This window comes from Mercenaria mercenaria, chromosome 19 (genome assembly GCF_021730395.1).
Source record: "Mercenaria mercenaria strain notata chromosome 19, MADL_Memer_1, whole genome shotgun sequence".
NCBI classification, from domain to species: domain Eukaryota; kingdom Metazoa; phylum Mollusca; class Bivalvia; order Venerida; family Veneridae; genus Mercenaria; species Mercenaria mercenaria.
In genome coordinates this window covers 13,397,230-13,424,623 of record NC_069379.1, presented here as the reverse complement: position 1 = coordinate 13,424,623, position 27,394 = coordinate 13,397,230, and the positions used below count along the sequence as shown (strand labels likewise).

The following is a 27,394-nucleotide window of genomic DNA, read 5'->3' as shown; positions in this document are numbered from 1 at the left end:
CTTAATGTATTCAATTTTATTATTTTCCTGTATCTATACTATAAGTATTCATTATATCTTTGTGATACAGTAAATTTTAAAACAATGGGAGTAAAATAATGATAATACATTGTACACAACACATGATATATGTTCTGATTAGTAAAAGGTATTAGACGTGAACAAAACTACATAATTATTTATAGTGACTGAAGAACTTCTTGCTGCAAACAGGAAATTTGATACTGCACATAATTTCAAGATGCAACAGCTAATATTTTCATATACAGTATTGGAAATTAGTGATTTTTGTATGATTAAAAACAAAGCATTGAGCATTTAAATAATGATAGTTCTTCAGCCACATTTGTACTATACAAAAGTTAAAACTAATTGATTTATAAAGCAAAATAAGTCTACTTTTGAAAATCAAATAGTAGAGGTTTGGAATGAAATTACATGTAACGACATTATTGTTGAAGAGCATAAAATCCAACGTCAGAGTGACATATGTATCACTATCTACAACTTCAGCATTGTGTTTATGTGTTAAGATTTAAAAAACATAGCATTTGAACAGAACATCTCATTTCAACTGACATTATATAAATATCATATCGCAACGTGTTTTACACTGATATTGTCAACCCGAGGGCAGAATGCCATCCGAGGCGAAAACCGAGTGGTGACATTCTGTTTCGAGGGTTGACAATGTGAATGTCAAACACGCTGTCATATGATATTTATTTTATTATACCGAACAAAATTTAGTATATAAAAATGTTTAAAATGTTTTAATTAATTTAATTAAACAGTTTCATCTTTAATGCGGTAATCGCCCGTGTACACATTGACACTACTATATGTGTACAAGGGAGACAATCATTTGGCTAAAATATTGAAGGAGTTAATTGCCCTGACGGTCGCTTTCTCTTGGTCACGTGTGAAAAAGGTTGAAAATGTTTTGATAGTCAAAATCTCTCTTTCTCGGGTAATGGGATTTTATCATTGTAGACAAAAGAGAGGTATAACAAATATTTCTAATACAGATCACCCAAGACTAGTAACATCACTAAGAATTGTTTCTTTGGCTAATCTTCGTTTGGTAGTAAAAATATTTAGAATATTTTGACCGGCGTAGAAATTCATTATGTATTTCTTCCTCGACCATTTTAGGCCAATTCATTCTGAATATTGTGGCGCCATAAAAAAATCCTTCTTATGGTTATGCTTTTTTAAATTTACAACAAAGAACTAAAATGATGATCTTGAGCACTAAATTTGAAATTTGCCACTTCTTCTACGGAGTGATAATTTTATAATAAAACTAGTGTCCCGTTAATTAAATGACTGTACCATTTTAGCTGATGTCACAGAGACTAAGTTCACATGTAGGGGCTGTCTAGACAACTCACCATAAATAATATCATCATGGTTCATATGACTGTATCACCTACATAGAAAATAGAAACATTTTCCAATTCGAACCTAATTAACATACACGTTATATTTCTCTGATTGAACAGAAACTTAAAAATTCAGATGTGAAGTTTATTTATTTGTTTTAGGGTTAACTCTACTTTTCAACAGTATTTCAGCGGGCACTTACCAGTGTTCCTGGATTCGGTACCTTTTCATACCTGTTTTCCGCAAGTAACTGCCAACTGAACATGAATCAGAGGTGGAGGACACATAATTTGGGAGACAATATCTATATCGTCTCTTAGAAAATATGCCTCGCCCGTGGAGCAAAAACACAACACTGCGATCCGTACATCTACGCTCTCCCTATTAATCTAAGCGGACGGGCCAAAATTCAAAAACAAAATTTAAAAAGTACATGAAAGTTTCGCTTTCTGAATATGAAGTGGGTGGATAACACAGAGTCTAAGTCTAAGCATATGGAACACTTAACTATTTATCAAGGTTGTCACTGTTGCTTCGACCGAAGCAAACAAAACAGAAAAAAGGTCGAAGTATTTTCCACTGACAAGTTGAAATTAAAAATAATAACAATAACTGATTTCGGATTCTGGCGAAAGTAAAGGCCGTTCTTCAATCCTGTCTTCAGTTTGTTCTAGCTCATCCCGGGTCTTTGTCCTTTTCGTAGGTACGGCATTATTCGATGCCGATGTCTGGTCCGATGGTTTTTCTCTGAAATCTTCAGGAATATCATGTTTGGCTTCAATCTCTTTCTGCTCAGTTTTCGCTGCACCATAAGGTGCGTGAGTGTCATATATTTCTTTTAGTTCTTTAAATGCGTTTGTATTCATTGTACACTCGTATATCCCTTCGTCGATTGTAAATGACATATCAATCATCCCGAGAACCTTTGTGTACATTTCAGAACTTGTTCTCGACGTTATTCGTTGTAAGCTCCTACGATTATGATCATTGCTTTTGACATGTAAAATGATAAGAATTGTTTTGCTGTATCGATTTTCTGAAATCAAATAGAATAAAAATCATGTGTTTGTATTGGTAAACACAATGTACACTTTCAGTCATTTCTTTTTTTTTTCACAACTAAACTATGATAATTTTAATTTACCTACGTTTTCGCCTAATTTCGTATTTATGAGCTTTTCAGTAAAGTTTTAAAAGTAAATCATTCCCATCTTTAGACTAACAAAATTTGTGCTACATCATTGAGTCAAACTTAGATTTGGTCAAACGATTACCAACAATATCTTTCCGTAAAATAGAAAAACGTTGAAATACCACAGGTCGCTCAACAGAACAAAAAATGTTGCAGGCTCGGTTTGATTGAAACTGTTCTTTTTTGTGTGTGGGGGGTGGGGGTGGAGGGGATGGAGTGGGGGTGGGGTGGGGGTAGATATGCATGTTACCACCTACACCCTCTAGTCCCGGGATGAACAGAACTCAACATTTACACATGTAAGAAGTACAAAAATAAGTGACATCCGCAGATATGTTCATACGGCGGTGCCTATGAACCCTTTACTGATACACTAGTGTATAACTGCATGAAAAGCGGCGTATGATTCCCAGTTAAAATAATTGCCTTGTTCTAAACGTGAAAACAATAGGCAGAACTGAAGAAACTGGAATTTAGAAAGGGAGAAACTGGACAAGAAGACAAAATTAAAGAGTATGCACCATATCTATAAGGGCTGATTATACAATACCAAAAGCAAAGCTATGAAAGCGGGTGTATTGAAACCACCTAAGCCAAAATGTTCAAGCTGAAAACTAAGCAGTACCAATAACACAAAATAAAAGTCGCGCTGAACGATCTGGAAAGATCGAAATATTTCAGCTCTGATTTGTTCCATTTTGTTTGTTTGTTTTGAGTGTAGTAACGTATTTCAACAATATTCCATTATGTAACTGCGGGCAATTAACATGAACATTGTTCTTGAATTCTGTACCAATACCAACCAGTTCCCTGTAAGAAAATAACTACCAACTTCTCAACATACACCAAAGGTGGAGCACGAAAACACGGTACTCCGTGTATTTTATCAAATTGTCAAGGATAATATACGCCCCGCCCAAAAATTCAATTTGCGACCATGTGATCCATAGATCTAGGCTGTTCCTGTTGCCTTAAGTGAGTGAGCTACATACTGGCTTGTGTATGCTTCTTGAAACGACCTGTATTGTTTATAGCACTTACCGCTGATAGCATTTAAACTTGTACCAATATCCGTGTCTATGCGTGAAGCGTTGTTACAGACTAGGATTAAGACGGCATCTAGGTCTAACTTGTTAACGTCACTTACTGGCGTCTCGCTTATTTTAATGTTATGGTTCCTCATATTTTGTTGAAACTCGCTCACAAACTTTTTAGATGCCGTCGAGCGAGACGGATCGATAATGTAAGCAACTGGTATAGGAAATTCTTCTGAAAAGAAACATGACATAAAATTGAACATTAAGTACACATAATTAGAGGTATAATTTTAAAGCGTCATCTAATACGGTTTATAGAAATTTGTAACAGTAGAATACTGGTTATCAAGTATTTAATAGTTGTCATTTTATTTAGGACCCCACCAAACAATGTGTGTCTGACTTAAAATTATACATTTCAATTGTTTAACTTGATTTGATGTTTCAAACGTTTTCGCAAACATTTATCTGAATGTTTTTGTGACAAAGATATTTTCTTTCTCTCGCTCATGTTCCGCCTATCCAAAATAGTTTTCATTAAATATCTCTTGATATAACACATTTCTTAGTTTGAAATAAAAATCATACGCCAATCTGACGTACGTTGTCACAGTACTGATTTTTCTATTGACATGTTTTTACCTATTTGAACTCAAAATATGTCTCATACAGCCATATTGTATAGCTTTCCTTTAATATGTTTTGGAAAAAATTGCTGGTATTTATCAAGCTTAAGGCCGACCTTTTGAAAGGCTGGGAATTTTCAAAGAACTAAGATTTTGTTTTCTATTTTTTTTTTTAAGTCAGAACTGACAAAAAAAGATTCTGAACTGAAAGGACAGAATATATTTTCCAGAGTAAACCAATGATCATTATTGCAGGTTTGCCTTAAAACCATTTCATTTTGCCACATTGAAATCGTAGGGAAATAAGCACAATTTTAAATTCCAACACTTGAATTTTTCACTATTTTAATCCCATATTTCATAACGCTTTCTGACACATTTACGTCCAAAATGATACCACTAATTTTAACTGATCAAAGCATGTTACAAAAAACAATTACATACTGTAATTTCCTGCCAAAACATAAAACGCATGAAAAGCAAATATCACGAAATTTGGAGAAGTACTAAAGAACAATTTTTCCCGCCAAGTATATAAATTCCTGCCAAAATGACAAAATGGAGTACATTTGTTAGTTACAGTATACAACTAACATAACAATTATTTGGAACAATATATAGAATAAACACTTAAGAAGGAAAGCAAATAATCATAAATTTTACTAATCGTGATGACAATCATCTCATTTTTCTCCCAAATGTTTTTTCTTTTTGCTTTACTTTCGTTGTTCAAAACATATTAAGCACGACAAAGATATATATTATGTATTATTAATACTACAAATAGTAACAAAAACCGTTAAAAATAGTTATTACGGCCTCTGCTGACGAATTCGTAATGGCGCAGTGCGCCTCACGCGCCATTATCATAATGGCTCCGGGTAACTGGAACGTCAGGGCGTTCTGACCTTGACGTCATGTAGCAACGACATTATGGCGGGTGAAACGGTGCTGAATCATTTACAGATCGATTTACAAATAATGATGGCAATGTCGATGAAAAAATCAAAACAAATGATGTTTAGGGCCCATAAGTTTGTAAAAAAATCATGTAAAATGAAAATAACAAAATGAGTATGAAGTGAATGTATATAATAAAAAGGTCAATAAGCAGCTGGTTGTGCCTTCTAGCCATAATGGCACATCTAGTTTCATAATAGCCCTCGGGCAATTATGACACTAGGTGTGCCATTATGGCAAGACGGCACGACTAAGCTGTATATTAACCTCTTAGTAATTCAAATATGTTGTCCTATATTTTTTATTAGAGTTTAAATTATGATTCTGAGGCAGTTTGACCATAATTACAGATCCTAAGTTCGGCAAATTTGTTCAAATCTACAATAAATGTGTAGACAGTATATATGAATTATATATGACTGATACCTAAAAGATAAATGAGACACCAGGAGCATAGCTAGATTTGATTTTCAAGGATAAATGAGATTAGAAGCTTAGGGTGCATGCTCTCCTTGACAAGGTTTGTATTGTAGAACAACTCTAGTGAATGTTAATGTATATTATGCAATATGATTTCCCGGCTTATGAAAAATATAATTATATAATAAAACTAATAAAAACTAAAACGAAACTAATGTGCATGGTCGGTGCCCTATAGACACCTTTATGGTTTAATATCTGTTGTAAGTTCAAACAGAAATGTTAATAAAGTCTACCTATATTTTAAATAATCTAGGTGAAACAATAGCTATAACTTTCTAGAACTATTGCTAGCTACAAAGAGTCTGATGGGTACAGAAATAGAGAAGAAGCAAAATATCTTGAATATCTAAGAGACAGTAGGTCTGTCGCCTGGTCTATGGTGATCAGGCTTGTTAATAATTACTTGCAAAAGTAATGCATTAAATTAGCATTACTTGGAAAATATGACATTAAATTAGCATTAGCATTACCTATTTTTGTCAAAATAATGCATTAAATTAGCATTAGGTAGGATGAATTAGCAATAGCATTACTTTTTGTGAATCATTGCATGTTATAATCACATACACGATTTGTTTGTTTTTTATTTATTCATTTTAGCTGTTTATTTTATAGCAGCAACGCATGGCTTTATTATTTGTAATGAATCAAAATACCAACTAGGGATTAATTTGTATGAATTACTTGAAATGATCCGACAGCACCATTAGAAACTCAGCATTCAAATTCTACAGTATTTTGCTATGTCTCCAGTGTGATATCGTTTATGTGTAACTGCCTTAAGGGTTTTAATGCTAAAATTGTGACATTAATCATTATATGGCATTATTTAAAAGATATTGCATTACCCATGCATCTACAAGCCTGATGGTAATTTCACTGTACCGTGCTTTCGAACGTAGCAAGCAAATGTTTTTTTTTCTAAATTGATCACATGTTTGAATTTAAGGCTGTCATAAATGTATGCTTGCTAGTTTTAGGTTAGACTGGCATTAGTCGTTAGAGTCATTAAATGTTAAGCACCCACCTGGCCATCAAATCAATCCTTCCTGATACCATTTTCTGAAAGAAATTACAACATTTCTTGCCTCTGTCTCTAACTGTTGAGCTGAGCCTAGAGAGAAAATTATTTTCAGAGAAAATGAAGAAATTACTATTATAACAGATGATTTGAGCTCAACATACTTTGACCTACTGACCTACTTTTTTGTTTCTTAAGATACAGCCTTGAAATTTGGATGACGTGTACAGTTTTGCACACTGATCTTAAAACTGACTATCAGTGACCACTAATTTGACCTATTGACCTACTCTCTGATATTTTAGCATCAGTTTGCCATTTTAAACATGTGGCTCATATTACTCAGGTGAGCGATTCAGGGTCATCATGACACTCTTGTCTTATTTATTTTTGCAAAGTAAACTCATATTCTATTTACTAAAAATATAAATATAAGGACTGAATGTTATTTGTTGTGCACTTATACGGGTATAAATCACTTAGTGACGTCTTGCAAACTTACCATGAATCTGTTGCCAGAAGTCCGAAAGTAGTTTATACTTGTATACGTGCTCAAAATAGATTTCAGTCCTTTAAATACTGAAATATTTTACATAATTCTAGCGGAATACTATATCCAAGATAAAGTTTCATTTATATAATAACAACATGATACCTATATAATCATATTCAAGAAGGAAACATGTAAACATTCTATTGAAATAGTGTGAATCTTTAATTAAAACTTACCATAATGTGAATAAATATTAACAGACTTATTACAGTGGCATTTTACTATTTTAATTTGAAAACTTTGAAATACCGCCAAAAAGAAGAAACATGTAATGAATTAAGAAAAGACATTTTCGTTACACCTAATGGAACAAACGAGTTAATGTTCTCTAAATATTTCAGACCAGTTTCAATTCAGTTGTAAAGTCATTTGAGGAAAAATTAATCATGAATTTAAGTAATATGAATTTATTAATTAAACAAGTGTTCTGTTGTTTTATCAAGTTGCAGATGGATGGATGGATGGACGAATGAATCAATCAATTAAAACAAATAGAATGGAATAGAATAGAACAAGATAGATAGATAGATAGATAGATAGATAGATAGATAGATATATAGATAGATAGATAGATAATTTTCGAACAAGTTAAATACTTATTATCTATTTCTACATAATGTTGACTAATATATTAGATAAGCTTTTACTAACCATTGAATTCTGTAACTGATTGCATCCTTCTACTTATCCTAACAATAATATTAATTAGAAATTTCGGCACATGCTATGATAGTAATCATTTCACCAATGAACCTCTCCAAAAAGAGAAGTTGAAGAGCAGTGAAACGTTTATGCGAGGGTAGTAAAACTGACGACTAGGATGACAGATTTATCGAAGATATTACACCCGATGACACACAGTGAAACATACAGCCAATTGAAAAATGGCTTATTTGCTTCTCAGACAAATGCATAATATCTATATTTATAAATACACTGACTGAAACTAACGTTACCTTTGACTTCTTCACAATCGCCGATGGGCTGGTCGGCGAAGTTTATATCAGATGGACTAGCGCATGGTGGTTGTATTGAGGTTTCTGCTGTCGCCGAGATTTCACCAGGTTTTGTTGCATAATATTTCGAACAGAAATGTTTAATTTCGCTTAAAGCATTCTCATTGGTTTTACAGTTGTAAATGCCATCTTTCCATTGGAAAGCCATGTCTACAATAATGCCGAGTTCACCGTACTTTCCTATAGCGTCTTCAGATATAAGTTCATCTCTTGTTGAAGTACGTGGTGGTATTCTCGTGACATGTAATACAATTAGTATTATTCTTTTGTAGTAAATACCTACAAAATCAAAATGAGAATAATGTGTAGTTCCTAAAGATGTTTACGGAATCTCAGACGAATTTCATAATAAAACGGACATCATCTAGTTTGGGTTAAACTTTCAGTTTTTACATTGTTTTCAGTGCAACATATACAAATATGGCGGGTGTTAAGTGCTGTGTGGCGGCCGTAAAAAGTCGCCCCGACTTCATCTCAGTGTTGTTATATTTTCTGGTCATTCGGGAGCATTGATTTCAACTCATTTAGATTTGAAGATTGAATACTGCTTAAACCGGTGCTAGGGGGCGTGTTCAGTGTTGCATTTTCCATTACTGCCCATGAACAGACTCAATCAAACCGAATCTGCAATTTTCACTGTTTGCATTGTTCTCGATGCTTCCGAGGGATCTAATTTCCAGATTTTATTTCCCGTCTTATAATCCTTTTGCTTAATTTTCAAGATGTTATGAACTTTATCTTACAAAATGCTATGAAATCGTTATTATTCCTGTTGGAATCATTATCATAGATGTCACATTTAATCCAAACGAAAAAAAGGTAAATAAAATCAATAAGATATATGTATTTCTTTTTTAATTCGAAAGTACGAAATTTTATATGCATGCAGTTAAATCACATTCACTGTAGTAGCTAATGTAAACAAGAAAGACAATCGCCCGGTAGAGAAAGGAAATTTATAACTATTTATTGTATTTAATCTTACTTTCTTATGCCATTAAACGCGTAGTTGATCGTTTATAGCCTAAGACACATAGATAATACCTACTAAGTTCAAGATACATCGCGTCTAGTTTTGTTTATTCGTATCTTTCAAATCGTACGCCCAGGAATTCTGAATCATTAAGTTTTGACCTGATGTTGTCATTATAGCAGTTGATATGTATACTCAATGGACGCAATTTTGACGCCAAACAGGGGAGTTAATGACGTTATTTATCCATTCTTCTCCTGTGAATTACATATTTCATCTCGGAAGATATCAGATACGTATACAAACATTTGTATGGTCTTATGGACATAACTCCAAGGTTTTGCGGTACGTATACAAACATTTATATGATGTCATGAATATAATCCCAAGGTATTGCAATATTGTTCAACAAAATGTCTTACCTTCTATATCACTTAAGCTTCTGTCGACTGCCTGTTTTGTAGTTTCGTTGTCAATTTTATTACAAACTATGACGTAAACATGTTCCAGATTCGAAACATCTGAACTTGATTTCAATACTATTGTTCCAATGGCCGACTTCTTCAAGTTCTGTTCTAATTTGTCAACGAAGTGTGCTGCTGACGTTGTGTTGCTAGTATTAAGTAAATGTACCATTTCTTTCTTCTCTAAACAGAACATATAACTTTATTTGATAATGGCTTATCGAAAATCAGAGATATTTAACACTCTCCCCGTACATGGATTTAATGTTGTGATAGTATCTGGTTCTTTGCAATCGTGGAGATCATTCATTATCACTGTAATAAAGTTTTGCTTAAGAAGGTGCTAGGGGCTGCAAGGGGTATTACACAATACCTGTCAATCAAATCGAGTCTGTTGTTGCTTTTCTTTGGCTTATTCTATGCGTTTAAAGGATCTTCTCCATTTTATGAATTTTATTAAAACTTTATTTATTTTGCGATTACGCACAATTTTCGACAGTCAGAAAAACAAAAACACGTATTGAACAGTTTTAAGAAGTAGATTTAAATTTAAAACTAAAGTAGATACTGAAACTTACAAGAGTACTGGAAAAAAAAAAAAAAAAAAAACACAAAACAAACTAACACTTCCTGAATATCTTTGGGAAAGTAAGGACCTACACCTTTTTGTCAATCAGATAATGATTCGCTTATATAAAACTACCGGATTATTGTGTACGGACGGCTACGTTCTTTAAATATGGTAATAGTATTAGCTGTTGAATTTTTGTCCTTGTTATTTAGATATAATCGGCAATTCAATTCAGGAACCTTGGTTTTGATTGTCTTTTTTTGCAGTTACTCCTGTTTTGTTGTTTGTGTTTAAACGCCTATCTTCTACGGAAGGAACCTTAATGGTGAAATGTCACCGAGGTCTGTAACTGCTTTTAAAAGTACAACATAACAAGAGTTTTTGCATGAATCATCAAAATAGAGATCTCTTGCCAAAAACATTCTAATTTTTGTTAACTTTACATAAAACATACTTACCCATTCTAGCAGACTGGTTTACGTCTTGTATTGTTTCTCCCTTACACAATTTTTTTCCAGGTTGAAGACTTTTCTAAAATTCATGATAAAATTGAACCCGAAAATTTCAACTGAATACAAAATACATTTAAAGAGGTTTATATTAAAATATTCTTGTTGTGAGTATACCAGACGTAAGCACAGTACTAAGCCCCTTTCGGCAACAAATAATAGTCTTAAATCAATTTATTTTCCGATAATCTCATTAAACCAGACTGAGTGCAGTTTAAAAGTTTTGTAATACATTTAATTGATTTAATGAATAATCATGTCTGAATAGTTTGTTTTCTCAAACCACTTCAATTATCTTAGCAAGTAATGTCGTTAAGGACCCAGCATATTTCCGGATGCATTATAATAATCATTGTGTCTGTCTGTTTGGTGTCTGTCAATATCAAGATACCTAATTCCCCGGGCTACAACACTGAATCTTTTTAAAAGATTTTTTATGTAAATGCTAGAGAATATTGAGTGGTTTGCAGTGATTAAGATAAACTTTACTTTGAAAGTGTGTTTCTTTTTATTTCAAATAATCTTTATTCAGCTAGGTTATCTTAGACGTTATGTGGCCTACGCACGTCAGGAAAGTTAACAAATTAGCGAATAATGTTTACTGTTCGCTACCAGAAAGTATATCTCAATGTCGAGTTATTTTTTAAGCATCCTTATCATCATGATCATCTTATTAAAATATTTCACTGAAATAACAAATCTGTTAAAAAGTATTCATTTGTGTTATATTTATGCCATACTGGAACGCTTTAAATACATAGTTAATGATCGTACAATCATTTTAAGCATGTTTATTTTCAGGAGAATTTTGGTCATTTTTGTTGTCGGCGGTTGTGCCCATATTAAAATTTTAGATTTGTATTTAAAGTCAGTGCAAACTTTATGGTTTGCTATATCACACTTGTTAAAAGTATGTAGTTTCATACAAATGTAGTTTCATAAAAACAAAAGTGTTTGAGAAAACATAAACTTCTGATGAAAGATAGCTTTGAATTAACTTCATGTGGAGATTTTTAGTTTTCGTGTCATTTTTGTCAAAAGCGGACTTTATAAAACTTTCTCCAGTATTTGTAACACTTGCCCGGCGAGTATGTGTGTGTGTGTGTTCGGGTTTAACGTCTTTTTCAACAATTTTTCAGTCATATAAACGACGGTGTCTACTTGTAGCAGTGAGCACAATGCCTGGCGAGTAACTTCAAAATTATCAGCGGTATCCGGTTTGAACTTCAACATATAAAACAGTGGACATTCAAAGAACCATATTGCTACCTGGCTCCTTTTATCAAACTAAGTTTTCACAGTGATAATTACACTAGTTCTAGTGCTGGAGCGGATTCATTGAAACCGCAACTGAAGGTCTAGACTTTTAATAGAAAGTGCATTGATTCTTACTTGCTGTTTTTTACTGGTTCGTATCATCAAATTTGTTCATAATATACTTGTACAGAGAATTACCCGAAAACTATCGACACATTTTGTTGAATTTTATCCTATTGATCTCCTTTTTCCTATTTATTGATCTTCATGTCAATAAAGTTTTATATTCCATTTTCTTTAATTCTAGTGAACTCATTCTACAATTTCCTTGAAAAGAGGGCAAAACCATAACAGGCAAGTTATTAAATGTATTAACAGCTCTCAAAAATTTATTTCAAAATTTACGCCCTATCATAGGTTTGAAAGACATTAAAACAGACAATGTATCCGCCCACAAAAGCCAAACCGAACAGTTGTCCGTAGAACAAGAAAAGGTTATTCAAAATGAACACCCACATCTCTTGACCTTAGTCTTTGGTACTTTTCCTATTTCCCCTGCTAAAAAGAAATTATCGCAGGCAAACGCCATGTCACCGGATGTGCCCTTGGTTCTGCAATATATCAGTGTTTCAACCGCGTTCAAGGAGATTTCTTTCTCCAAAAGTGTGTTTCTGTGCAGGGAGAATACTTTGAAAAAAATAACGGGAGAGTTATCTTGATTTGATCTTTAATTTAGGCAGAAGAAGATCAATGTCAAACTTTATTGAATCACTCTCGTAGATCTAGTGAAACTATGTCCTATTTTATATCAAATTGTTTGTTCGAAACAAAACTGAGATGTTGTTTAATGCGATTTAGTTGACATTTTACTCAATGACAAAGGTACAGTGTACCTTAATGCTTCGTATGTTTTATTACTTGCGTCCGTCAAAAATCTTTTTATTGTACAGGCCAGGTATTGTACACAATGTCTTTAGGCTCAATACGCTTTTAGACAATAATGCTGCATTTATTTCAATTTTGATGTGGTCATTGAAGCATTGATGTGCTAGTTTAAAAAATGGTATCATTTCATTTTTTCTAAATTACTAACTGAAATATCTACTCATTCAAATTGTAGAACATTGTGCGGTAATGAACCCGAATAAATACTAAGAAATGTAGAAAAAAATAGTTAGATAACTTTTTCATGAGGCCAGTTATTTAAAATGCCCAATTCACATTTTTATTTTCGTTTTCTTTTATGTCCGTAACATCCTTAACGGAACAGAACAGAACAGAATTTTATTAAAGACTTGTACATAGTAAATCGTCAAGCATGATAAACAACACAATATTATAATACATTGTCACGGTATCATGATCTTTTACACAAACAATGATGATTATTCAATAAATAGCAATGTTTGATGATGGAGAATGAACAGTTATGGTGTTAGATTCATAATGTATTTAAAATAATCCTATCAACATTAACATTCATAATCATATTTCTAGTTTAATAGATTCTTTAATATGCCTTGCAAGATTTAATAATGTAGTCTTTTTATTTGTAATAATAAGTTCAATAATTTTATACATCGATGGTCTGCTACAATAGTACTTCTTAATGTATTTTCTCCTAATATCTATATAACATGTGCATATTCAAATGTAATGGCATTCATCTTCAATATCTATCGTGTTACAACATAGATAATATCGCTCATTACATGGCATTCTATTCTGCCCGTATCGACCAGTTTAAATAGTAAGAGTATATGCAGACATTCTCATTCTTGTAACAAAAAAATCTGTAACATTTAGTTAATAAATCTAAGTAACATTCAATATAGAAGAGTTGTTTTACAAGTTTTAAAACGATCTAACACAGCACTATTGTCAACAGATGCACACCACTCTTGCATGTAATTATCAATAAGTCTTTATTTAAAAATTTTTGTAAACGTTTTACAATCTAACAAACAAGTATTATTGAAATATTCAGAAAAGACATACATATCTAATACCTTTTAATTTTCGATACCCAATTATTTTAACCTGTATTACAGTCGGATACGCCTAGCTCATAGACTTTCTTTAATATAATATTATCAGTGTTTATTAATTTGTACCAATATTTTATTATTCTCACATACCTATTAATATATAGATGGTGCCTACCAAACTTAACATAAACAATTGAATTACACGTGCTACTTCTAACGTTTAAGGTCCTTTTACAGAATTTCTTTAACCATCCTTAACGCAAACCTATATATTTTCTAAACATTTCATAACAAGAAAACAGTTTTAAACGTTTGGTCACGAAATTTTAAGTTTTCATCTTGACTTGATACAACTTCACCTTGCTGCCTCAAGAACATCGTAAATAGTTATTTGTAATGGTTTTTCATACCTTGATAACCTCGTGCAAGTTATTGAATTCGTCTCTAGGAATAGTGACAGGTTTCGAAGGATTACCACCACTGTATTTATGGAACTGAAATGAAAGCGTCGGACAAAACAATCTTAATAATATCACATTTAGTATTTGTGACCTTTAAATATAGTGTAAATATAGACAAATGACGACCGCTACTATATACATACTCATGCCATCATGTGTTATTGGTATAACAATCTTATTATTTAATACAACGAGCACCAAGAGAAACCTAATTTCAGTGAAAGAAACAGTTTAATTCCGTATGCATGTTTATATACAAAATAATCATTTGATACAAGTTAAATTAGACAATAATTATGGTGCAATTAACACACTCAGCCCAAGACTCAGCCCAATATGATATAGATCGATTTAGTTACAAGAACATTAACATAAAGCATGCTTATTACCATCATAGAAAACTAAAACAACTTACAAAGTTTGAAACACTCTCTAAAGTTTCCTGTTTGCTGGAAATTGTCCTTCCACTGGGTTTCTAAAGTCAGAAAACAAGAAAAGTTTTTCAAACGTTTTCAAGTTAAAACAATTAAGAAATTAATGTTATTACTGTAATATCATAACACTGTTTTGCGGTCCTTGGTAAGGGTAAGAAACATTCTTTGTTGCTTCATCAAAACGCCGTTACAACATAGTAGATCTTGCGGCAGCAGAGAAATATTTACGTCCCAATCATACGACCGATGCAGTAGAGAGAGAGAGAGAGACAGACAGACAGACAGACAGAGAAAAACTGGGTCATAATTCGAGAGTGGTGAAAGATGTACAATTTTACAGTGTGTAAAATTCAGTTTTATTTGCGCTTTAGCAAAAGAATGTTGCATTTTTTTTACCTGCAGTTTTAAAGTCAGTTAGAGTCAATTTGCGGCTCGAATTTGTTTGATTTTGAATTATTTTTTTTTTTTGCCTGTGCTTGTGCCGGCCGTTCATGAATATTGAAATACATGTGGCATTTTTGTTAATCCTATATACCTGCCTGTATAATAGAAATCATGCCGAAAAGCGGTGAAAATTTAGTTGTGTTTATGGAAACAATGTATGTTGTGTATGCTTGACTCAGGTGTAAATAGTACGTCACTATGTTTAATTATAATTTTAATGTATATACATTCAACAAAATATACATAAAACCACACATACACACACACACACACACACACGAACACAAACACAGAGAACCTGACGCACGCACGTAAGCACACACGAACACACGCAGGCACGCACAAACACGCAAACGCAAATGAAAACAATAAAGTACATAGTTTCAAAAGTAATGATTAGCCATAGACAGGCGGCACAAACTACTTCCTTTCGTGCCGACCCCAACACCTGGCATCCTCTGTTGATTTGTCTGCTTGCTAGAACATTTAATTTGTCTGTTATCATATTGTATGTGTATCTAGTATTATTATTAAAACTGACATGAACTATAATGGAGTAGTTCCGTCGTAAGTTCTCGGACGCTTTATTTACATTTTGAACGATTATACAGGTCAAAATACCATCTAAACATCCATAAAGCCCGTGGTGTTCCAGCAATCTTTTAATAACCATTAAGAAAACTGAATATAATTTAAACACTGACAAGGATGTTATTCTACAATAACGTAAATATTTTCTTACCCTACTCGGCAATTTTGAAACAAGAGGAAGAACGCCACTCCGACGAGTCGGCTATAGGTAAACACGGAAAGTAGAGGCAGTTTGATGCGAAAACATGTAAAATTTGTGATTGGTGGCAGGTGATGAATTGATCTATATCTTGTCTAACTTCTATTGTTTGGTTTAGTTTATATAAACACGCTCTGCAGGCCGTGATATGTATCTTACAATATCGATACAATTTCGAAAACTGAATAAAAAAACACAGTTTTAGTACATAGAGTCGCACTTGTCTTACAGGTTTGAATCTTGTTTATCAAAGATATCCAATGGACATTGTCACTAAAACGTTTTTATTGTTTGACATTTACTTCAATTGTAAAAAATCCTCTTTAAATGAGCCGAGCCATGAGAAAACCAACATAGTGCGTTTGCGACCAGCATGGATCCAGACCAGCCTGCGCTGTCAGGATCCATTCTGCTTGCTTTCAAGGCCTACAGTAATTGGAGAAATCGTTATCGAACAGCATGGATCCTGACCAGACTGTGCGGATGCCCATACTAGTCTGGATCCATGCTGGTCGCAAACGCACTATACTGGTTTTCTCATGGCGAGGTTCAAATGTGTTTGACTTCATTAATATGAAGTAATTGTTTATGTTTCTTAATATCTAAATTAATTCTAATATACATCTAAACCACTGTTAAAGCTACATAATAAAAGAACATACAACTATAGCGCTTTGCCTTTTGAATTGTTTTAGATTAAAAATAACATTTTAGAGTTTTCTCAACTTACACGATCTTGGTTACTACCTCTTGAACAATCCCGTATGAGTTGATTATGAGAACCTTCATTAGATTGACCTGACCCCTGAAACGATAAAAATATAAGAACATAACATAATAATTTAAATCTAACGCTGAAAACAATTTTACAGAACTTATTATATTTTCGTGTTAGTTATATATGACTTTATGTTTTCATGTCATATAGTTTCGAAAATCAAATTGTATTAATACATTACACACATTCCTTTATTTTCCTTTCCTACTTTACCTTTAAATTTTTCGATCTCAAAGAGTATTACAGCACCTTCGAGATGCAAACACATGCACTTTGTTTCATAAATGTACTTTTCTTTTCGAAAAATGGTAGACCTACTTCAACCAAAATCTATAACTATTTCAACACGTACCTATGCTTGTTTTTGAAGATAGTTGTTAAAAGCAAGAGCTCTAAAAGCCGGTGTAATGAAGTATTTCGACCCCCATAGAATAATGACCCCCGGTCATTATTCTATAGAAAAAGTGACCCCCGGTCATAGTATTATGACCTCCAGATCATAGTACTATGACTCCCCCACGTGAAGTAAACTGAACCTCACGAAGAATATTGACTCCCATAAAAAACGACCCCCGGTCATTTGGTCAAATGTAGTGATAACTCATGTATCTAGGGCCTAATTGCTGCATTTTATGCCCCCACTCGGGTGAGGCGGGCATATAGATTTGCCCTTGTCCGTCCGTCCTTCCGTTTGAACATTAGCCCCAGATACCATCACTTGACACAGAAATCAGAGCATTCTGCAACGGGAAAAGGGATTCTATTTCTAGACGCTGTATCTTGGTGTATACATCTTTTCCAGGAAAATAACAATTCACAATACGTTCACAAAACACACCAGTGTCAATAATCCCTACAAACTTCGGTATGAAGTAATTCTTCAGAAGAAAACTGCACAGCATAGAACTTTTATTATAGAAGTTGCAATACTTAGCAGTGGCAGTAAAGTACGGTAGCGGCAACAATAGAAAGTAGTAGTAGTAATAGTAGTAGTGGCAATGGTAGTGGCAGTTGCATTAGCAGCAGCAGCAGCAGCAGCAGCATTGGAATAAGTGACAGCAACAACAGCAGCAGGAGAAGAAGAGGTAGATGTACAAGACGTATTAGTGGAAGCAGGTATAGTAGTATCAGCAGTAGCAGTTGTAGTAGTAGAAGTAGTAGTAGTAGTAGTAGTAGTAGTAGTAGTAGTAGTAGTAGAAGAAGAAGAAGCACATGTAGTAATAGCAATAGAAGTAGCGGCACCAGTAGTAGTAGTACAGTCAAAATGTTAACTATTGGCAATGGAGGCTATTAGAGTTGTAGATCTAGTAAAATTGTCCGTTAGGTTTGTTGGGGATCACTTTTTAATACATATTATCGTCGAAAGTCTTTTTAGGAGCCGGTGTTTTACACGGAAAGAGTAACTTTTTTAAATAGAATAATGTCCGGGAATCGATATTGTATGAGAGTTCGAATGTAGTAATTTCGGCAGTGAGTATTTTACATGGAAGGAGTCACTTTTTCTATAGAATAATAACCGGGGTCGTTATTCTATGAGATTCGAAGGGAGTCGTCTTTAGGGAGTCAGTATTTTACTTGGAGGGGTCAGTTTTTCTATATAATAATGACCGGGGGTCGTTATTCTATAGAGTTTTCAAAGGGAGTCAGTTTTTTATAAGGTGAGTCAATATTTTACAGGAAAGGAGTCACATTTTCTATAGAATAATGACCGGGGGGTCAGTATTCTATGGGGGTCGAAATACTTCATAACACCGGCGTAAAGTCAAAATCAAGCATCATATAAACGAATATTTATGGTTCAATTTAGCTAAAGGATTGGAATTAAACGAATTACTTTAAATGTAAATGTACTTTAAATATATATATATAGATGTAAGCAACATCTATCTATTCAATGTATGTGAGGAGTAAAATCCACTCTATTAATTAACCTGTACCATGTATACAAGAATCTACTGTCTAGTATGACCATCTACTTGGATTCGGTAACTTATCAACACATGACACAAAAGTAGCAATGGTGAATAACTGATCTGTATCTTTTAACCTATCTTCACGATAACTCGTAACTTATTAAAAACAAACTTCAATGAATAAACCTACCTAGTTCGCAAATCGACTTAAACTAAGTAATTTATATTTCTAGTCCTTTCGGATCATGTAATTCATTCGAGTAGGAAATGCATCTATTTTTAAAAGTTCATGCTAAGAGAACGACAAAATATTATTTGCATATCTGTGAATTGCACTCACCATCCATGGTTAATTTGCATATCATATTCTATCGTTCATTTCGCATGAAGTCCGAAAAATAAGATGCTTCTATAAATTGCACGTACTTTGTTGATGTTGTATTTGATATTAGAATCTTCTTCACGGTTACTCTTTTCATTAGAAAAAAAATCACTAGGGATGTAAAGCAAACTAGGACAAAACAAATGAATGAATATAACTGGATATCAAACAGAAATATACCAGAATATGACAAGCAAGTGGCAAACAGCTTTCAGCACAATACATTATTTCATGATACTTGGTACATAAATATGTGATCAAGAGAGAAGAACCTTTCAATGGAGAGAAGAAACTTTCAAATGATAACACCAGAGAAAAACGTAAGATATTTTGATTGTATAAAAATGCATATCACATTCAGTTTAAGACATTAACTTTAGTTCCAACTTGCTTAGAAAAGTTCTATGAAAATATTTAACACTGTTTACCTCGATGGTATTTCAAAACTAACAAGTCGCATACTAGACTGAATATACAATGTTGTGCATTTTCATTCCACTCAACAAGGACAATATCAAAAAGTATTGTTTCAAACGGTGTCTACTTCGTTGTCAACACGAAAAAATCGTATAAAAGAACTGGAAAAATTATACCATCATAAACAACAGTTATCGCAATTTCCTTTAAACCGTCATCTGTAAAAATATGGAGGAACTTGCATCCTGAAATAAGAAACCAATGTGAATGCTCGACATAAAAAAAAACTATACCAAACAAAGTTCCTGAGGAGACAAATAAAAAATTTGAAAATTTATGCAAGATTTATAAACACAACTACGGTATGTATTTTTATATAAGATTTACTCTAACAAAATCAGATATGTAGATATGATATTCTTTTAACCGAAAGTGTCGTATGAACATATCGCCCTATTCGCACACACACAAATACGAAGCAAATTTGATTTTTATTACTGGTATTTGTTTTCATTAAGAAATAATTCATCTATACGTCATTTTGGTCAGTTGGTTCAAGATAACGTTCACTAAAAAGACTATTCTTTGCCGAAACATTACATTTCATTGACATATTTTCAATAACTTTGGTGTATACCGAAAAAAATTGCCCCTGTGTAAACGTCCAGTTTTAATTAATTATGATATGCATGTAACCGTACTTTGTTTTATATACGAAGGCTGTTAAAAATCCACAAAAATCCCTCTACAATCTCTATTCAATCATTTTTTTTTTTTGCTGCAGTTTGAAAATAGATAAGAATATATTAAGTATTGATAACTAATTCACATATTTACGAACATTATCATTGCTACCAAAAGGGACAACCGCAAAAGCGACCAGACGTCATGATTTTAGCCAGCCTTCGGAAGTTAAATTAATTGCAACATTACAAGTAGAAAAAGAGACAAAATCGTATATTGGACGAAAATGATACATGTTTTAACTAATAAAAGTCTATACATAATACCTAAGACAGAATACAATATATAATGTTTTCACATACATTTATAGATTCAAATATTAAAATCAAGTGGAACTTCCTGTCACCTTTCATGTTTAAGCATTTAAAGATATGTTAAAATTAAGGATTATCGTCATACAATTTTAAACAACACTTTCGTTGTTATTCCTCGCAGATGTTGCGTTTCATGAGGTATAATTGAACAACTGTATATTTTATACAGACTTGTTTAGTTAATGCTTACCGCTAATGAATCAGGTAAGAATGTCTTTTCGCAATTAAAGAACCAACAGACCAGTGAAATGGGTTTACATGTCACTGTCTATCCCAAGATGTTATTTGAGTCACTTAGTACTGACGGTCATATATTAATTCAAAGGGGCAGAAATTGCGCACAACATTGTAAATTCTGGCCTAGTTTGGTACGTACGATTACGATTAAAAGAAATGTGTACAGTTTATCAATATAAGTCACGAACGAATCTGTTGAAAGCTAACCACTAATCATTTTTTTTATCCAGCAAACAATGTTCTTAAGCGGTCATTTAATCTACTTCTAAACGTTTTCGTTCTAATCCAAAAAACATCGTTAAAAGATACCGTCCGTATTTCATTAAATATTTGTTTATTGAAATATCTTTCACCCTGTTTAACACTAAGTGCAGTGTTGTATGCGAATAGCACAGCCACGCGTGAAAAGTTTAAGTATGGTGTTCAAGAGCGAACTATCATTTCGCGGAAACATGGCCGATTATTTCTCTCGCTTGCTACATAGCCTATATGCCCATTACCTTCCAATTTCAATAGATGTCCCAACTGTGCGCCAGTGTTAATATTTTACAGTCTTCAAAATTTTATTACCAGGATTATACTTATTATAAAACATTTACGGCTTCTTTAAATAGCAGAGCAATAACATGGATTTGATAGGAGATGTAATACAGTTACATTTGTACACATAGAAAACGTGTTTATGTGTATAAACCTTTTGTTTCAAAGAAAATTATAAATTTATCACAGGCACTGTTTGCCAAATGGAAATCGTGAATCCTGCTGAATGGGCATGGAAAAAAAACAAGGTGACCTCTGGTAGATACACTTGACAACGCTACCACCAGTTGCGGAAAGCAATAAAGAATTGACAAAATGTGCATGTAAAACAGAATGTTGTGGAAGCTGTAAATGCTATCATTTTGGGCTCCCACGTACAGATTTATTTGCCGCTGCAAATTGGACATTTTATTGGACAAAATTTAATGTCTTGAGACATGCCTTCCAAAGGAAGCAAGCACAGTAGATCTGCATTGTTTTACCTATGACACAAAGTAGGTATTTTGTTTATCAAAACTGATGTGTCTCCGCGAAGTGCTACATACACTTTAATAGTAAAAATGTCCGTGTTATGTAAAGTTGACCACAAGTTCAATCAACAGAGACGGTCATAAAGGGAAAAGTTAAAAATATTCCACGTGGAGACACGAAGACTTAACTTTGAAAAATTTAAAAAGGGGATACTTTTGTTAAAATTCATGTCAGATTTGTGAAACTTGGTCTGGTACAGTGCCTATTGACCATGAAGGCATGGGCAAAGTTGCAACCTGTTAAACGCAGTAGTTTCTGACAAAAAAATACGCAAAATAACGTTGAAATTTCTAAGTTAATAAGGGGGATAATTTTGTAAAAATATATGTTAGAGTTATTGAATTTGGCCTGGTACAACATCTTATGACCACAAAGGCATGTGTGAATTTTCAACTTAATAGTCTAAGTAGTTTAAAAAAAAAACACTTAACATCAAAACTTAATGTTTACACCGCCGTCGTCATCACAATCGCCGCCGGAAAAACTACACCTTCGTCCGCCGTCAGTTCCTTAATTCGCAGGCGAGACAAAAACTGTCCTTCTACACTATAGATATGTTATTTGACTGTAACATTAAAACATTTATGTATCAAAAATAGGTTTTGCACATTCAAGACAATTTAAAAGATACATTTTCCTCAAAACTGACAAAAAAGACTCGGTATAAGTCTGTTCAAGTCAAAAATCAACTTCCTGTGGCGGCCATCTTGAAATATGGCCGCAATTTTGAATTGACAAGTAGGTAACTTTTTTTTGTTTTTTTTTCTTTTGAAAAAAGTAGGCTCAGACGAGTACACATGCCAAATTTTATGTTTGCATCACCAAATGCAGTGTTGTTTAGTAATATGCCCAGCTAATGTGAAGAGCATATGCACTAAGTCAGCAGCTTAAAGTTGAGAAAGTTAAAATCTTTGTCATATTTTGTCAAGATCATAACTTGAAAACCATTCATAACTCAATTATGAAATTCATCCTACTGGAACAAGAAAACCATATGCGCATTTCCTTTTCCGAGTGAAGCTCCCTAAAAGATGAAGTTTTGTTGAATTCTAGAAGGTGGTTGCTGGGGAATAAATGCACGGGCATATTAAATGATACTATTTTATACTATGTTTAATACCATAATGGCAATGACTCATCGGACCAAACACGAAGCTAACATGCACATCTTCTTTTGATGGGTCAACTGTCTGTGCAGTTTGGCTTAATTCAAATGAGTTGCTGATGAGATATTCTCCAGACAAAATCAGTACTATAGTATGCTTAATTAAATATGTTTTTATCAAAGGACAATAACTCAACGAAAACTCATACGACCAAATCAGACAGAACGCATCTCCTGTTGACATTAAAGCTATCTATGAAGCTTCCACTGGTTGCTAAATAATACTCAGGATAATAATTGTATGATAGTATACTGTTGTTGAATAATGAAAGGGCAATAACTCGGTGAAAAGGCAACATGACCGCAACACAACATTATGCACATCTCCTCTTAATGATAGACTTTTCTGTGAAGTTTGGCTAAATTTTAACCACTGGTTGGAATGTAGCCAAACTTCATAGGTGGCTTCACTATAAAGAATACGTATATTATCTTCGTGTTTTGGTCGGATAACTTTTCATTGAGGTATTGCTCTTCGATTATTCAACAGAAGTATACTATAGCGTAATTCTTGTCGTAAGTATTTCTCAGCAACCGATGATTGAAATTTAGCCATACATCCTATGAAGTTTTGCTAAATAAAAGACAATGGTTGCAGAAATTTCTTCGGACTAATTACTGTTGATTATCAAAGAGAAATAACTCTGTGAAAATATCATCCGACCGGAACACAAAGACAATATGGGCGTATCCTTTCCTTTGAAGTTTCACTTAATTCCATAAATACCCCTCACAAGAATTGCGGGATGGACGGATTGATGAAGTTGTGACTATATGCTTCCACTTCGGGGCGCAATAAAAACACAATTTCTTCCTTAGTAGAAGACACAAAGTCTTTATTGCAGAGACATTATAACTGTTTTGAGAAGTTACTTGACATGCTTATCTAGGTACTCCTAGTTACGATAATTGATACACATGCATTTTATAGAAAATATATCAGAATGAAATTTTGATAGTTCTGCTTAAATATTAAGCAGTAATGTTTATGCACTACTCGAAAAATAATATGTATAACAGTGTACAATTTATTTCTAGACTTGGCTATTTTTCAACAGACTATAATTGATATTTCTTATATTATTCTATATGGAAATGAAACAGAAATGTCCGCCCATTAATCCTTACTAGCTGACAATAATGCTGGAATTAGTATGTTTTTTCTATAGCCCATATCGTCAAAAACAGATCAAACGTCAAAACAACTGCTACTGGATTTCTTCGTATTCATAATTTTAACATGTCCAAAACATTGCAAAATGATTCTAATTTTACTGGGGTAATGAGTACATTTAACTTAGACTTTATCATAGACTCCTTGTGAAAAATCTCAAACTTTAAACTAAAATTAAAGTATTAAATCCATATAATACTACAATGAGGATTCGAAATTTTGTAGTTTTGTATCATCACCTGCAGCATGCGCAATCAAAAATCTAATTTGACTTCTCAATCGTGTGATATTTACGTCTAAAGTCATTATATATTCATTGTAAAAATACTTCGTTTTACCCAAGTGGAAAATGGATGGCAGGTACTTGAAGAAAATGCAACACTCTGATTGGTCAGTTCGAACTGTCATGATAAAGTTATGAATGTCACTGTGTATTGACTACGGCTACATAAGCAATGGTTCAAGATGGATTTGTTAGTGGTAATCCACACTACAACGCCGTCACAAAACTCTCTGGTAGTATTTTGTTAAGTCGACAGGTAGACGAAAGGCTATCTAAAACTACCTAAACCGGTATTCCCATAATTACCCAATAATACTAACAAAGTTACATTTTTCAAAGCACAATCCAGTCGTTACATATTTGCTGAGAGGCTGACTGCAGTACCTTAAGACTTGGCTATTTCGTTTGTTTGTTTGTTTTTGGATTTTTTTGATTTTTTTTTTGTTTTTTTTTTTAATTTCCGACCTCGTGAGATAAGTCTCGCTATAATATCCCAATCACACATACGACGCGAATAGCTACCTCTAGCTACGAATAGTAGTAATCCGTATCAATCCGTACCAATTCGTAAGGCTCAGGTACGGATCGATACTTTTTGTGTGCTTCTGACAAAAATGCATTTCCTGATTATAATTAAAAATATTTCTAAATCGAAGGAAAATTTTCATATAGCCTTGTCAATTTCAAACTGATATTCATGAGTTTTGGCTATCATTAAATAGTCATAAAACCATACAAACATTATTTTCACTCTATAGATAATATTCAAGACTGTTAATTTTTACACATTTTTACAGAAGTTAAAGGAACCAAACATTTCGAAAAGTGATTCAGTTCTTTGAAATGGGCCTTTTTGTTAATTAAATCTGTCTCTAAAAGCGAACAACGATATATAGTATAGTTAAAATAAGACTGACATCCTTTAATATGTCTGACTATAGTGACATCTGGCTCGACTGAATGTTGAAATATCAAGCTTTGCTGGGCTAATATTCATATTTCCGATCACGTTGTTGCGGTCAGGCAACTGAATGTGACAAATTGTAGTATAGGTAATATCATGTTATTTAATATGATTGAATATTTAAGTAAAAGTGAAAAAAAGTCGCAACTTACGCTTGTACATGATAGGCTACTCAAAATATTTCCCATTGTACCTGAAAAAAAGTAGCAAATATTTAGACTACTATAAATGAGAATCCGTAGCCTAGTAATTTGGGTTACTTGCGCCCCATCGCAGTGGGTTGGAAACCTCGACTGGGTTTGAGAAAGCCATGTAACGTGTTAACGGGAGGCCGATGGTTCTATAACTGAATGAAATTATTTTCAAACGGTTTCAGAGGAGGTTTTCAAAGTTTTTGCTTATAGACATATAGGGAAAATTATCCAAGTTCCATGGCTTTTATAACGAAAACAATATTTCAAAGAATTTGATAAAGATTATCTTCAATTATTACAATAAGTAGTATTGATTTGAAATTATTTTGAAATCTGGCCGGCAGTTTTAGAGAAAAAAAATGTTCAAAATTGCTTAAATAGCCGTACAAGGAAAAGTTACCCCTTCCCCTTGAGACCTTGCTTTCCACGAAACATAGTGGTTAGAAGGAATTTAGAAGAGAGTTATGAAAGGAACGTTTTTAAGCAACTTCAAAATCGGACCAACGTTTTCAATAAGATTTTCGTCTTTTCATTCCTTTCGATTGCCATGGCAATCAGAATTCAGCATGGATGTAATAGAATTCAACATGATTGACATAGTGTTCACGGAATCTAAAGAAAACACACACACAAAAAACAAAAACAAAAACAAAAACAAACATTCCTGTGAAGTTTGGTTGAAATTGGTCTTTAATTGCGGACAACAGACGACCTAACGATGGACGGATGTACAAACGGCGGACATCCAACGGTCCTAAAATATTAGTTGAGCTTAATACATCTTTTATCAACTGCTACCGTTCGGACACCTGCTAAATATATTAGGACTGTGTGTTATAACATTATTATTGGAGCAGACTTAACCAAAACACTGAGAACAACGGTTGATAATTTCAACGATATAAAACTATTTTACAAATCTAGCATTTTAAAGACAAAACTATAAAATAGTATTTAAAGAAGTACCTAATTATCATTTTATCCTTGTTCGATTTTTGCTATTGTCGTTTTTAAAGTAGGCACTTTTTACTTCGATAGTCACGTTATCACTGACGGCGTTTCCATGTTAAGTAAACTGCAAGTTGAGCACATGACATAAAGTTATAGTATGATTCACAATTTGTAACCAGTACGATTGAAATACTCAACGATCTGTATTTCCAGCATATTTTCTAGTCACGCATTTTGCGTTGTTTGTATAGAGATAGAACCTAATAAAGTAAGGAAGAAAAACATTAAGTAAAGTCTAGAAATAGATTTCTTAGACCTTCAAATAACCAAAAGCGTTTAACAAATGTGAAATGTTTATATCATATTGTTCATTAAAACTGAAGTGCTAATACTCAGTTTAAATCCGTGACCACACGTATTGTCATGTCTTTCCTTATTAAAATACTTCTAAGCAGAGATGCCAGTTAGACTCTCCTTGCAATTACGCAGTTAAGTAAAAAATGAAAAGCATAATTTTTACAAAAGAGACAATTAGGATAATTATATTCATATGGGTTTCATTTACATGAAAGAACTGCTTCATTTTTTTTTGTCTGCATGGCAGAATATTTTACTTTAACAAGCCGATAATAAAACAAATTA

At 33.2% G+C, this 27,394-nt stretch overlaps 1 protein-coding gene across 3 annotated transcripts; it reads right to left on the bottom strand.

The window, feature by feature from the left end:
* On the bottom strand, positions 1–26,951 carry LOC128550886 (uncharacterized). 3 transcript variants are annotated; one of them, XM_053530849.1, is made up of 12 exons: positions 26,768–26,951; positions 25,760–25,800; positions 22,453–22,586; positions 19,832–19,900; positions 16,896–16,970; positions 14,913–14,972; positions 14,447–14,530; positions 10,741–10,813; positions 9,670–9,894; positions 8,215–8,553; positions 3,620–3,847; positions 1–2,422 (listed from the first exon to the last, which is right to left on the bottom strand). In XM_053530849.1, exons 4-12 carry the CDS (start codon positions 19,835–19,837, stop codon positions 1,980–1,982), a joined length of 1,533 nt encoding a protein of 510 aa, XP_053386824.1. In that variant the 5' UTR covers positions 19,838–19,900; positions 22,453–22,586; positions 25,760–25,800; positions 26,768–26,951; the 3' UTR covers positions 1–1,979. The 3 variants fall into 3 exon arrangements, with proteins under 3 accessions (XP_053386824.1, XP_053386823.1, XP_053386822.1); XM_053530848.1 differs by lacking the exon at positions 22,453–22,586 and having other exon boundaries at positions 26,768–26,950; XM_053530847.1 differs by lacking the exons at positions 19,832–19,900; positions 22,453–22,586 and having other exon boundaries at positions 26,768–26,950.
* Between the last annotated feature and the right edge of the window lie 443 nt (positions 26,952–27,394).